Source organism: Fopius arisanus, unplaced genomic scaffold (genome assembly GCF_000806365.1).
Source record: "Fopius arisanus strain USDA-PBARC FA_bdor unplaced genomic scaffold, ASM80636v1 scaffold00090, whole genome shotgun sequence".
In the NCBI taxonomy this organism is placed as follows: Eukaryota; Metazoa; Arthropoda; class Insecta; order Hymenoptera; family Braconidae; genus Fopius; species Fopius arisanus.
In genome coordinates, this window is record NW_011887829.1 from 256,318 (window position 1) to 271,133 (window position 14,816).

A 14,816-nucleotide genomic window follows, 5' to 3' on the forward strand; every position below is an offset into this window, starting at 1 on the left:
AAAGTTGAATCGTGTACTTATTGGCGGGTTGCTTTGGCGTTGCGTGACCCCGCCCACCAGGTGGCCGTTCGAAAGTGTGTAGTTGTGTAGTTTTCTTACACGACACAGCAGACCTCTCTCTGTGTCCCCAACATCTTATTTAAAACACACCGAAGAGCTGCAAAGAATACCTAAAAATAATAATCCATCCCTTCGCCGTTGAATGGACAAATAAGTTGCCAAAACACCACGAATATGTGATCAACCGTTAATAAATCATTTAATTTTTTTTTAAACTCCCAGTGAGAAGGGAAATCTTGTGGATCAAACTCGTCTGGAGGATATCAGCCAGAAGGTGAAGGCACCACAGGGGGGCAGGAGTGATTTAGAGACGAAGATATCTTTAAAAAAGTGGGTGGAATTGTTTAATTGGAATTACATCGTGATAGTAAAGTGACGGATAATCGAGATATTGAAAAATCGGGGAGGTAAATGTTGATATATTATTTTGTGAGACGGTGAGAGAAAACGGCTTCGAGGCTTTCCATCCGGATTTACTGTTGCATTAACCTCGAAGTTTTTGAAAATATCGGAGAATCGGTGAATTGAGGGATTTTGACGTTGTGAATGGATTCAACGAGGATAATTTATTGACTTGGAGGTGGAAAATTGAGGAAAAATCCAAGTGTTTAATCGACTAGCCGACGTCAGCTGGTGTTTCGGCGTGAGAGAATCAAGATAGAAATGGCGGCGCTGGTGGCAGGTGTCCAGTATGGTTTGTCATCGCACAACGATTTTCACGAGAATAAGTCGCTTATATTTGTGAAATTAACTGATTCGGCCCAGCGTGCTATTGAGGATTTTCTCAAAAATCGGGTGAGTTACTTTTCCACTTATTTTTCATCATCTCTTTTCAATCCTCCGACAGACTTAAATGTCATTGAATGACACGATTCACATTTGCAGATGTTTTTTCTTATTAAAATTCATACATACTCATAATTTATTCTACTGGGGAATTATTAATTATTGAACAGCTCCGTCGAGATATTTGATATTCTTGTAATTATTGTGGGGCAATTGCCAGGAATTCTGGAGCTCGACGAGTGAGAGCCGTTGGAAATTCCCATTTTAAATCAGTTTTTATTTCTTGTCCTTTTAATTTTTCAATTTTTATTGCGAATGTCTTCTCGTTATTATGAAGTTGAGGAATATTGGGATTATTGGAGAATTTTTTGTATCTCACGATGATTGATCAAACAATGAATTATGTAATATTGTGACGTCCATTCGCATTTTTCAAAGGACCAATCAGCCGTTATAATTCAGAAAAAAATTTATAAGAGACTGGGGTCTAAAGATGGAAGGAGGGATGAACACTTGACTAAATATTCGGAAATTTAGAGAAGGCAGAGAGAGTTCTTGTCGTCTTTGTTCAGTTTTTATTTAGTGATTTATAAATTTTTTTCTAGATATATTTCAATGCTATTTACAACGGCCATAAGCCGTTTGCCTCTGGTAGGGAAAGTGAAAGGACATGTGAATGAAATTTATACATATGGCAGACAGCACGAGGCGATTCTCGCCCTGAAATTATTATTTTTCGGTTCTAGGGATGAGTGGGAGGTTTGCGAATTATTTGCGTTGGTTTTCTTTATTTTTTTGAGTCAGTGGAGGTTTTCTGGGGACTGGTAGGAGGTGTTGTTGATGTTTTTCCGTTCCATATGTTGCAGACTTTTTCGGGCTAATGACGAAAGAAGGGTGGGAGGTAGTGGGGGAATTGAAATGAGAGAAGGGATTCATTGTTGAGGGGATAATTAGTCTCGATATCATGAATTTGAGGTGCCAAAGGCATTGTTCTTGCCAATTGTCATTTTTCACTCTTTGTCTAGGTCTTTATCCAAGGTCTAGTCATATTACATCGGTAAATCGTCATAAGGAAGAAAACATTAGACTTTACGTCTCCGATAAAGCATATGAAATAAATAAACGAGAGGTGGAGTGATGGATGTTTTTCACATTTATCTAGTGACGAAGAATCGTCAAAACTCCACTGTTAGCGACGATTGAAATATTCAATTGTTTTCGTTTTCATTTTTATTAGGAAATTCTGTTTTATCGAATAGTAAATATCGACACATGAAAATATCGAAACGAATAAATACGGGAAATAGTTCTAGGGGAAAATTTGGTTTGAGGTTCCTGGAGTATTCATTTGTAATTGATGGCATTAATTATCGGGTTCGAGGAAAAATGTCTAGAATCACTTCCGGGGATGGAATTAAGATAATTGCCAGGTTTTACCGCTTAACTACTCAATCCCCCGTACATTTCGATAATCATCAGTTTCAAGAGAAAATGTACAGAGATATCTTATTGGTAATTCTGTAAAATGTGAAAATTGAAAGTTGGCGTAATTGAGAGAAATGTCTTATATTTGGACATCCAGTGAGAAATTTTTCAAGATTACCGCTTGATTGACGTGTGTAGAATCAACAGTTGGATTATTTTTGTCAGAATATTCTAACTTTATGAGTGATACTTGAGGTAATACCTATCCAAAGTTTATTGACATAGACACAACGACGAACTATCCCTCACTATCTAAATTCAAAGAATTTTTTTTGAATTAAAAACAGGCTAGTACGTCATCATTTTTTCATTGAGTTTTCTATTTTTTCACATATTTTTATTAGCCCCTGATAATTCCGTCAATTGAACACGTGCTTATCTATCATATCTACAGTGTTTATATAATTAACGTCTGCTTGTAATTTTTTACTGCGTCACATTTTATTGAAGAGTGAAATTATTCATTGGGAATCAGAATTGACGTAAAAATAAATTAACAGAGGAGGTGCAATTATTTTGCTGGAGCATACGTAAATAGTCGAAATTTATGACAATCGAAGGAATAGGTTACTTCTCCCTGGATTTTCCAATTTACATTTTCCCTGAGTACCTATTGTTACAAGATAAGGGGAAACTCTTTTTGACTCCCTCGACAGCTGTCTGGTCGTCGTAGGTCTCCGCCCTGCCCTTTCTTGCAAATTCAAAGACATCCCTTCCAGGTATCCCATTGATGCCTTTTAAATTTCAATGATTTCAAGTTTCTTTCCTTGTTTCTTTTATTTTGCCAGGACGATACCCCAATTTCTATTCATTCACTTAATTCTCACGTTGAATTTGTCGTCGAGAATTCCGGGAAAGAATATCAAATAATTTATAACAAGTCATCGGTTAAAACAGTCATAAAAGTAAAATTTTAAATAGTGGAAACAGAATGGAAATTGTGTAGTGGATTTACATTATAGTGAAATCGATCAGAATTTTTCGGTTTCTTAAAAATGCGTTAAATATCGAAATTAATTCAAATGGACTGTTTTTTAATCGCCATGGGTCACGATAATTCATGATGCACTAATTATCTCACTGACTTATTTATTTTTACCCATTCTCGAAACACCAATTCAAAATAATTATTACAGAGATAAAAATATTTTTTGCAGTTCAATATTTTATTTCTCCGGTACGGATTTATCATAGAATAATTTTCATTCGATCGTTTAAACAATAAAATTGATTTAATCAATAAAATTGATTTCAAATTGACGGGATTTCCACTAGAAATTCCAGTGAGATTATCGATTGGTTTTTCGATTATTCATTTATCGCGAAAATTCATATTTCTCTCTTTTATCTGTCACTCTCCATTTTTATCTCGTTTGAGATACTTTCTACACAAGTATTCAATGTTACGTGAACATGTCAGACAAGGTCACACCGACAAACAAATTGTAAAACTAATCAACTGAGTTAAGGATGTTCTGCATGTATAGACAAAACAAAAGTTTATGACCCTTTCTATAATTCGATATATTTATCGCGAATAATTTTCAATTAATATTTCAATGCGTTAATTAATTGAAGTAACAGCCATAAAAAATTATTACATCATATTTGATTTTATGAATAAATATTGGGTCGTTTGAACAAATTAATGAAAAAAAAATTTGAGTCAGTCATGAGATTTTTGTGAATCAATTTGAAATTTTCTTCAGGCATCTGTTATCGCTTGAAAAACATTAAGTCGAAATTTCAAGCAATTCTTATATCTTCGTCAATACATACGACAACAATCTTAATCCCTGCAATGACTAGATTATCACAAATTTAACGGATGTTGAGGCGTTAAATTAGTAATTCCTGGATTTCAAGGGAAAAAATTCAGATAAAAATATTTAACAGTGTAAGTTGAAACGTGCAAAGTGTCTCGTCGCTTACGAATCAATAGCTGGCAAAAGGTCGTCGTCTCTTGATGCTATTGTCAAGTCTGTAGCAATCATACTCTCGTTTCATTTTTCTCCCCTTCTTCGAGCTTCTTCCACACACACATAATCAATCCTCTTGGCCAATAGACAATTTCTGTTCTCCATCCAAATGATCCTTCAAACGAATGAGCAGCATGAGCAGCACATATAAAATAAATAATCCCTTATCCACTAATATACTGTCAAAATGGTTTTTGATATTCAAATTTATCGGTCGTAGAAAGGATTGGACTCTCCACAAATTTATGCTTCTCAAGCAGAAAGCCCCATGAAATGCTTTGAAATGTCTGAACAAAACTTTCAAGCGCTTGTTGCATAAACGAGTTCCACCAAGAGACTCATAAGATTCAAGTTTTCAACGTGCTGTCTGAGAATAATCCTCCCCTTGCTACCATCCGAGGGGTGAATTAGATGAGCGTATCCTTTGATTAGAAATTATAATTAGATTTTTCAATAAATAAATGACATTATCCATCCCTCCGTGAATGATCTCTCATCAATTTAATTTGCCAAAATTTTTATTCCCAATGATTGGCTTCAGTCAGAACTTCCCTTCACCATTACCCAAATATCTCGAGTCTCAAATAATCCGGTTAGTCTGGCATTCAGTGACGGTGGGAATCAAGTTTGCACAATTATGTATATTTGAGATGTCCTTGTTAAGCTTTCATCCGTGAAGCTTGAGAATGATTGCTTATCGTACGAATTATTCGGCGACTCGACGACACGGAACGAAGTTTTATTGTTTGGTCACGGAGTAAATATAAATAAACGGTACACGACCTCGACTTTTTTTTTCTTTCAACTTGCTTCAATGACCAGTTACAATGGACGCAATTTTTATTGCCAATCTTTTCTACTGAATTAACAAATTCAACGCTTTTCTTTTTCAATTTCAATTTCGATGATTTCCAACATCCAGGATAAGCCAAGAGTCCAGTCCATCCAAGAGTATCAATCTGTTATTCAATCTTGTATCTTGTACTGATTATCTATTTAATTTTTTAAACCTTCCTTAGTGAAGCTTTACTGAAAGCTCTGAGATTGTGAAAATGGAGGAGTGAGTGGTAGATTTAGTTTGAACTGGATGAAAAAAAATAATAGACCTCTCTGTAACGTATTGAGACTCGGTGACTTGATCTGCAATGAACTATCGATCGGTATTCGAGGGAAAAAAAAATCATTGAAGAGTGAAGGGGGTTGCAGTATGGGTAGACAGAACAGCAATTGGAGTTTGCTGTGCTGAGAGAAAGTGAACCAGTTGGCGGTGTTGCCGAATTCGTTGGCAACTTATAAACTCGTATAAAATACACAAGCCGGCAACCTCGTTCAACCTGGTGATTTTTTTCTTAACTGGTTAGCAACTCGAAATTATGTTCCCAATGTTTATTTAAATCCGGCTGAGTTGCTAGCCTTGATCATCGATTCTTCCTGTGGGACGTCCTTTCGCCATTATTTCCAAGACTCCAATTCATTTTTTACCACTGAATTACACCAACGAAATAATTCCCTGATCACTTTACGATTTTTTATGGGATTGCGTCAATAACATTTATGTAACTGAAACAATGTAACTTCCCCGCATGGTTCAATAATTTTCCTTATTTTCGCAAGTGCAATTGTTAATTCAGGAGAGAAGTGGTAAAAGGAGAGCAGTTTTGCCATTCGGTTTTTTTTTTAGGGGGGAATATCTACGAAGGGGAGGGAGATGGTGCAATTTTTGTTGGGACCTTTTTTGTGGAGATAATTGAGAACTGCAAAAAAGGTTATTACACAAATTTTGCTGTCGTCCTTAGTTTTTATGGAATTACTCACTGAAGAGTTGAGGCAATTTAACGCCTTTTACCACTTTGCTACTGAATTCAATTGCATTCTCATCTCTAAATTCTCTTGCTGCATCGATTATTGCGTCATTCGACTCGACCATTCAATTGTAACATCTGGAGTATTTGGAATTAATATTTCTACACTGCAATTATTATTTTTGCCGATTTTTAATGCTCTTTTCTTTTATTTTCAGAATAAGACCGGTCAGAATCCTACGATTCAATTCTCAGGAAACGAAGGGGTGAGTGAAATAAATTTAATCACCAGAATATCCTGTTTCGAAATTCTCTCGTTGCACATTTTCGTAGATCATAAAATCTACAAGTCACGAGCCGAATCGATTTTTCGTAAAAAAATCCCTCATAAAATACTTGAACTTGTGATAATTAGATTATTGTCAATTTTTTTTTTCCAAGATATTTTGATGTTTACCGTAACGCGTTGTTTTGCGTACCAGCGGAATTCATTTGAAGATATTTCACACGACGTCTTTTTAAACTTGTAATGAGTATCGAGTTCCTTGACTCTTTCCACAATCTGCATTCTCTCACGTTTCATTATATGATTTCTCCGCGCCATATCCAATTCATTATCGTTATCATCGGCGATAAAAACCACGGAAAAATATGAACTAATGAAGAACTCGTAGAATTATAATCTCAATTTTTCATTAAACAATCGTTCAAATTCTTGGAATATTCCTAATCTTTTTGATTAAAATGATTTTTCTCAAAATATTCGAACGATTGAAATCGTCAATTTTTTTGACTGGCATTTCCAAAAATTTTTTGAGTTACTCCGGAAAAAGTGAGAGTTCCTCCAGACCGATCTTTTATTATACGGATACAATCTTCGAAAGCCAACGATCGGAGGTGTTATCCATCTCTCTCGTTGAATTCCCTCTTGCAATCCCTCCATTGCTCGATTCCATCTCTTTTTATCACCTGGTCTTCTCTCCTTTTACCACCTGATGGTGAAGGCGATCGAGGTCGCCCGACAAGGTTACACCATTTTCACCGTGCTATCCACTTTTTTTTTTTTTTTTCAATGCATATACGTAGACGTGTATCAGATTATTCTACCGCTTGTCCTCGATTTTTTTTTTTTACCCAACTCATGTAAATTATTGGCATTTTCAATTTGAAAATTCATTGCATTATGAAAATTCCACTCGGTAAGAAATCACCAAGAAAATTGGGTGATTTGAATCAAATAGAAATTTTTATTTGAAATTCCTTTCCTTGATCATCGAATAAATTATTGCGGATTAATAAAATTGAGAGATTAAAATAAACATTAATAAGATTGAGACTGAATATTCAAGAACCCTTGAATGTTGTAAAATTGGTGGTGCGTATTAATATAATTATGCATCGGTGATAATTTTTAAAGCTAATTCTAAAGATTCCTTTCTCAATTGTTGGGCAATGGTATTTCCTTTCACTACCGTGTTTTCCTGTTGTTTCAATGCTAACGAGTTGCGATAAATTATTTGTAACACCAGTACAGATAGATTAAAATGATTTTCGATGGCTTTCCATTATCAAAATAATTTCCGAACCACTGTCTTGTTTATGAAGATTTCTAGAATCAATTCAAAATATTTTCTACAAAATCGTCAAACAAGCCGAACAGGGTATCTCGGGAATTCCAATTGGGATTCCCTGATATTATTGACAGCCAATTATCTCTGAACGTTATACAATCACCCACCGATTTTTTGCAGTCGTTTGAAATTGATCGGTTTAATCTCATTAAAACACTTGTCAAACGATCTCAAATTCACTTCCGTTATTTTTACCCCGGAAATGTGAGTATCGAGTGACTTCAAGGGAAGAGATTGTTTTTGCCGCGGTGAATCATACCCGCACTGGAATATAATTTGCAAAATGAGATTCATGATTACCAACATCTTCAGGATACGTTGATCTATTAGATTACTTCCTAGCTGGAGGATACACTGGAGATTACCTCCATGTCTATCATTTCAACAACTAAACTCCCCTTTTCCTCATTAAATTCTCTCCCAAGGAATTAAAAAATGAAGGCTGTAAATTTGAAAACTAAATTAATAATTAGTAACAACAGAATTATTATTGAATAAAAATTTGAGCGGTCACCCCTCGGCGAGGGATTTTTTTTTTGGGGGGGGGTTTCATTGATTTATTCGGGGTAATGGTGATATCAGTGACATATCGTTGCATTCTTCGACTTTGAAAGACTCACTTTACATATATAAAACGAGGACAACATTCGAATATGTCTCGGTCGACGGTAGCCAAGATAACGTGACGGTGATGAGACAAACCTGTTTCACTGGGTAGTTTATACGTGGTTGTGTTTTTGTGTCCGTTTTCAACATTTACTCGACTTCACATTGGAACCAACCGAACCCCAGCATTCACATTGTTGCCTTTCACTCCTGCTCGGTCTCCCAGAATTAATTTTATGGATATGTATATTCCTGAAACTATTAAAACAACGAATACTTCTCTTTGAATTATTTATGGATATCCATCAGATTGTGAGTCGTCAAGTCAAAATATCTGCCATTCATTTTAAAAAATTCAAATCATCCATGGAATTGGGAAATTAATTAATCATTTCATCGACCCGTAACTCATGGATTTTCGTCTGAATTCGTTGAGTAAAAATTCTCTGATAGAGAATTAATTATTCCGTTCGATTTTTCTTCTCATTCAGTTTTTTTTTTACCGTCTGTCCTTCACGCGGAGAAAACCTTCGACGAAGGTATGAATGCACACATTTCTGGAGGATAACCATAGGTCATGGCCCTTCGATGAATATAGAGTGATGGAAAGGTAGACGAGGGGTGTAGCTTCTGAATCGACCGTCCTCTCGGTGGGGTAAATCTCACGATTTTGCCTCACTCGGTTGATTATGAATAATAGAGGGTGGTAGGTTCTCTCCAACTTGAGGGAAAAAAAAGAAAGTCGAGGGAACGTCAGCAGAAGTACCACAGTGCAATTATCTTACGCTATTTCCCTTCATTTTACCCTCGTAGTTTGTTGGCTGCACCACCTGGAGCTTTAAATATTTTACTTCCCTCTCGTCAAAGTAAAATCGCGTGAGATTCAACGAAAAAAAATCATCTATTATTTCTTCGTAAACTACCCTTCCATATCTATAATAAATATAAATAAAAAATTATCTTCCATTATTTTGCACTGAATATCGATTTTTCATTGTAAAATCTGGAATTATCTTGGGAATTACGAAGGCAAAATGAGGAATATCTCCGAATGTAAGGGAGATAGCGAATTTTTTATTAGAACCTATTTTGTAGGGCGGAATTAGGGCTGGAAAAAATGTATCTATGAAAATTTCACTATCTGTGAGGGACTGGAGGTAAAATGACTTTTGTTAGAGTCTACCTCTACGCTGGTGAATTCTTCTCGTTTCCTGTTTTAACTACATAAACTGGTAATTTCCAGGGTAATTGCATCATGTCAAATGATATCTTCCTCGTGCCTCAATGGATAAAATAAAGCAATTGAACTTCCGCGAATTCGTGAAAATCCAAAGCACGTGACAATCTCCAACCGAAAGAATGCCGAATGCAGATTTGAGTGAAAGTTATTGCGACACGGTGCATTATAAATTACGATTCAATAAATCCCGCGATTTTTGGATTTTGCACGTATCGATAATTCCAGGGAAATTATTTATAAATAAATCATTCGTTGCCTGCACAATATTTTTTTTTCTCGCACGGTGTCTTTTACACGATTTCAATTGCTCGCGCCTCGAATTTCTTTTCCAAACTGTCACGTCCATTGAGTGAATGTCACCAAAAGAAACTAATCAATTTCAATATCTCCAGAACTTTCTCTGGGGATTAATACTTGGACTTGCGTAAATAGATTGTGCAACAAAGAGTTAAATGATTTTTGGAAATTTTGAATTCTTGTTGAGCGATCTGACGTATCAGATCTCTCGATTTTCCATTCAATGGTTACCGCGATAATTGAATAATCAATCATCTTTATCACTTCCTCTGAAAAATGAAAGAAAAAGAGAAACTGAAAAACCGGTGTAAAAAAATGACAGTATTTTCTGTAATTATTGCCAATCAAATGTCTATTTCTCATTGCACTCTCCCGATAAAAATTACTGGAACTATAACTGAATGTCGGAGTTAATTTTGCTGTTAATTTTTTTTTTGGCATCCGACGCGGCGAGAAAATTAAAGACAAAGTTTAAAAATCACACGGATAAAAAAGGAAATATGATTCGCGTTGGTGCATACGGCAATGAGTATGACAAAGAGATAAAAATGGCCTCGTTTCTGTCAGACGGGAGGTGAAGTAACCATAACTCATACAAGTACACGATATAACTTCCTTTCACTGTGATTCGTGTATAAAACGAGTGGACGGCTTTGGTTTCTATCCCGGTGGTTTTGATTTAGGCAGAAGAGAAAATGAATAATATGAAAAGTTATTTAAAAAAAATTAAAAGCCAAAACCAAACGAGAGAGAGAGAGAGAGAGACGTGACAGCCAGTGATTTATTATTTTTTATTATTATTCATTTGACATTAAAAAATGTGGAGGGATTTTGTAATGTCAGACCTGATAAAAGATAAAAAAAAGATATTAAGACGATAATTTTTAACAGTTCAGGAGTTAATTGGGAGATAAATGAAGATGAGTTGAAATGAATTAATTGCAACACAATGGCCAGCTCATCAATGTATATATATGTGTGTATAAATGACTTTCTCCACCAGTGCGTAATCTTAATGGCTTCCTCACGATTATTTCTGGCACGAATTGTAATTGCATTAATTATTTTTCAACTGATTTTTTTGGAATTAAATGAAATTGCGACAACTGGAGGGGAGGAAATTATTGAAAAATAGAAAATCCGTTGTACCTCCAAGAAAATCAACCGAGTTATTCAAAATGAGGGGTTTTTGAATGCCGGTCTTGAAAAACCGGTTGTTCCTTTTTTTTTTTTTTTTTTCTTTCAATTGAAGTGGAATTTCCCTGTGTTTTCAATACCACCGGGTTGCAGCCTTTCATGAAGTATAATTATCCCGAGTAGAAAGAATTATTACTAGCAACCGCAAAATGTTATAAATAATTGATGAAATATCAGTGGAAAATTTTCGTCGATTTCTGTATGATGAGGGAATGATTAATTCGTTGTCTTGGGAGATCATTAACCTTTTGTTTAACCAATGGTTTTTCGTTTCGTTTTGTCGAATGGGTCATTGAAATTAGTCGAAGAATTGTTATCTGTCTGTTGATTGGGATTCTTAGAATAATACAATTAATGCCGACCTATTTACAGAGCAACAATGTATGCTTGTACCGATATTCTAATACAATACATATGTGAACAGATTTTGATAAGAATATGGGGGCTCTCGTGAACACATTAATGGAATGAGATTATTACAGGTTAACGAAATTATTTCAGCTGTTGTATCTCATTATTTAAAAATGCGTCATTTTTCACAGAATTAAAAAAAGACACTAAACGCGTGAAAGTTAATGCTCGATCAGCAAAAAAATGTCAAAATAACGACTTACGGAATTTCAAATTACATTTTCCTCGCAACAAAATTATTTTTATTATCTTTCATTACTCGTCGCTCATGGCATGTTTTTTTTCTCTTTATATTACTGAATTCGGTAATGTGAGTAAAGTAAAAATATTGATAATATGTTATTAAGTTTATTATCAAGTGTTTTTGTTTAGTGATTTTCAATGGAAAAAACACGATCTCGCACGATCAACAACTGGAGAAATTTCGCTGAGGCTTATGTAACGAGAAAGAGTTTGAGATGCAACAATCAAGGCGATAAGAAAAATTTCCTATCCAACGTAATTCTATGAGCTCTCCTTTCATTTTTTTCAAATGTATATTGTCAATAATTATTGCAAGGTCGTTGGTGTTGCCGATGGAAAATGAGACCGGAAATACATAGGCCTCAACTTCCTTGTACGTGCAGTAAATTCGAGCGAACGGTAAACACGTTCATAGAGACATTTAAAACGATAAATTAAATTAATAAATCGGTGAAGGTGTACGAATCGTCGATTGAATCAAAGTCTCATCGTGGAATTTAATTGAGGAGAGTTCACTGAAATGGCTAATTGAAATTCTTCAGGCGAATGTCAACTGTGCAATGAGCGATTGTTTAATGAATTCGCATTCTCGTGCAATCCATGGAAATTGAATTTTTTTATTTATTCTTTTATTCCTATTTCATTGGCGACTAGTCGGTTTCTCGAATAGCAGAGACGGTAATGTATCGGTGGTATGTAGGCTGTGCCACATCCCTGTCCGGAAACCGTTACCTGGTTCTACTGGTACCTCGTGGAATGAGTCTTCCACCGCTGATGACGATTTTTCGTAATCGTCAAGTTTTTATTTTATCGTTCAATTCTTCACCGACAAATCTCTCAAGTTCCCTCGATTCTCCATTTAAAAAATTATCACCCAGAAGTCATTAATAATTCCTCAAATAATTCAGATTCCAGTGAAAATGCTGAAACTTTCACGAAATTAATTTGCAAGAATGAGAAAGAAATAGTGAATTATGAATATTAAAAAATTTTAAAAGTTGACAGAGAAAATCGAGTGATATTCTGTCTTTATCTCACTGAAAAGATCCGTTTCACTCGGATCCACAGAAATACCGGTGCAAAGATACAGAAATACATCTATCACTCCCACACAAATTTTCTCCTCTTGTTTTTTATCTTCATTGCTACCTGACATGACTGCATTGATACTCGTGACGCAACAGTTAACGATAAATTGGTGTGCATCCTCCAATAGATTTTTAGTGTTTATTCGTGCCTGGGGTATCACGTTTCTTGAATGATAGATTGGCCTTGTGCTGATAGAGAACGAGGGGAACGAAAAAAAAAATAGTACAGTATCATTCAATTTCTGCTCAACCCTCACTTCAATTCCACCTTGAATAGCTTGAGCTTTTGACGTCAAGCCAGAGGTCTCCAGCTGGGCTTCTGAGTAATTTTCAGGGCTTCGGAAACCTCCGGGAATGTTTTTTTATCGAGCCTTGAGTGCAATTCATTTTCTTTTACCCATCCAGAAAATTTTGGAAGCAAAATCCGCTGAGAATTGATTATTATTTTTTTTTTCAATGATTCTTTTATGATTATCCCTGAAAATTTGTGGTCATTGACGGTTGTATTTACCCCACATGTTCACATCTCTTGATTGACTCATCCCGACCCTAGGGTATTTTATTCCCCCTTTGACTGTTTCTTTGGCCCACAGCCCACATTTTATGTAATCCTCGTATACCCCTCCCTCGGTTTATCAGAGCATCACATATAGACCCCTTCCGATCACTCAATTCCGTTCTTCAAAAGAAAAAAAAAAATACCCGCCACAAATTCCTCTAGTTATTCTCATTTTACCAGCACTCGGAGTAACAAAGTAAACAATTTTCCCAGGAATTATCGGAATGCGGGGAAGAACCGAGGAAAAAGTAAAAAATTCAACTGTTCAATTTCCACTGCAGGAACTCATTTAGTTCAGTCTATTCTACTACACGAATAGATTTATCTATTGTGGGAAAAAGATAAGAGTGTCATTCTTGTAAGTAAATCCTCAGTTCTATACCCGATAAAACCTTAAAAAAATTTTGAGATTACTCATTGAAGAAAATTGATGAGTAATTTCCAGTGCTTTCAGTGATTTCAGTGTAAAGTTTAATCTATCATTTCGAGACTAATCGAACTGAAATCACTGGATTCTGATGAATTAATGCTGTTTGTTAATGATGTATTAATGAATCACGAGGGAATTGTCGTATCAGTGACCACTTCCTTTTTTTTGGAGCTGTAGACAACCTGGACAAACGAAAATATAAAATACGATAAGATACAATGCTCGGTGGAATCTAGGCTGACAATGTTTAACACATAAGCAGTTGAATTCCTTTTCTCTCTCTCAGTTTCACGTCACCTCTTCATGCGTCTGTGACTGTCTAAATATAATCATCGTCGGCTATTTTCCCGGCTACGCTTTTATTCTTCTATCCTACCTTCTTAACGCCCTTCCCTCTTACAACTTGACCCATTTAATAATGGTAATGACAAATTATTCAGTCAAAACATTCCGATCATTTTCAATATCTCAGTAAGACTCAAATAATTCTCTTCAAACCCAACGTAACCGTATAATTACCGAAGATACCCAATCATCAATTAAAATAACCAAATTAATTTTCCGAGTTATAATATTTACGCAAGATATTATTACATAATCGAAGTTTCAAATAATTTCTAGATATAATCGAAATTAGACGAATCGATGGAGGCCTCATTTCTGGTGTGTGAGGTGGTGAAAAAATTTTGCGGAAATCTGTTGAAATTTTTTCTCTCCGAGTGTGAGAGCGAAATTATTTTTCAGCTCTCACGATTCTTAAAATTGACAAGAAATTTTTATGTATCGAGTAAATCCTGTTGACCAAGAGTTCTTTTTTTGCTGTTTAACTCCAGCAGGTCGGATTCATGGGACTTTCCTCCACATGAATTTTCCTCCTACCAGAAAGTATCTGATCCACTCAACCTCTATCATTTGCCCTAGTAGTCTTCATACCTCTCCTCCTCCTCCTCATCCTCCTCATCCTCCTCCTCCTCATCCTCCTCCTCCTCCTCCTCCTCCTTC

General features: G+C 35.5%; 1 protein-coding gene across 1 annotated transcript in view; it reads left to right on the top strand.

Moving 5' to 3' along the window:
• The first annotated feature begins 57 nt into the window (after nucleotides 1–57).
• The window catches only part of Su(Tpl) (Suppressor of Triplolethal), a 25,497-nt gene continuing 10,738 nt past the window's right edge, over nucleotides 58–14,816 (top strand). Inside the window, exons 1-2 of the mRNA XM_011311567.1 lie at nucleotides 58–855; nucleotides 6,331–6,378. Coding sequence (XP_011309869.1) covers nucleotides 724–855; nucleotides 6,331–6,378 — 180 coding nt within the window. The 5' untranslated portion in view covers nucleotides 58–723. The remainder of the gene's footprint in view (nucleotides 856–6,330; nucleotides 6,379–14,816) is intronic.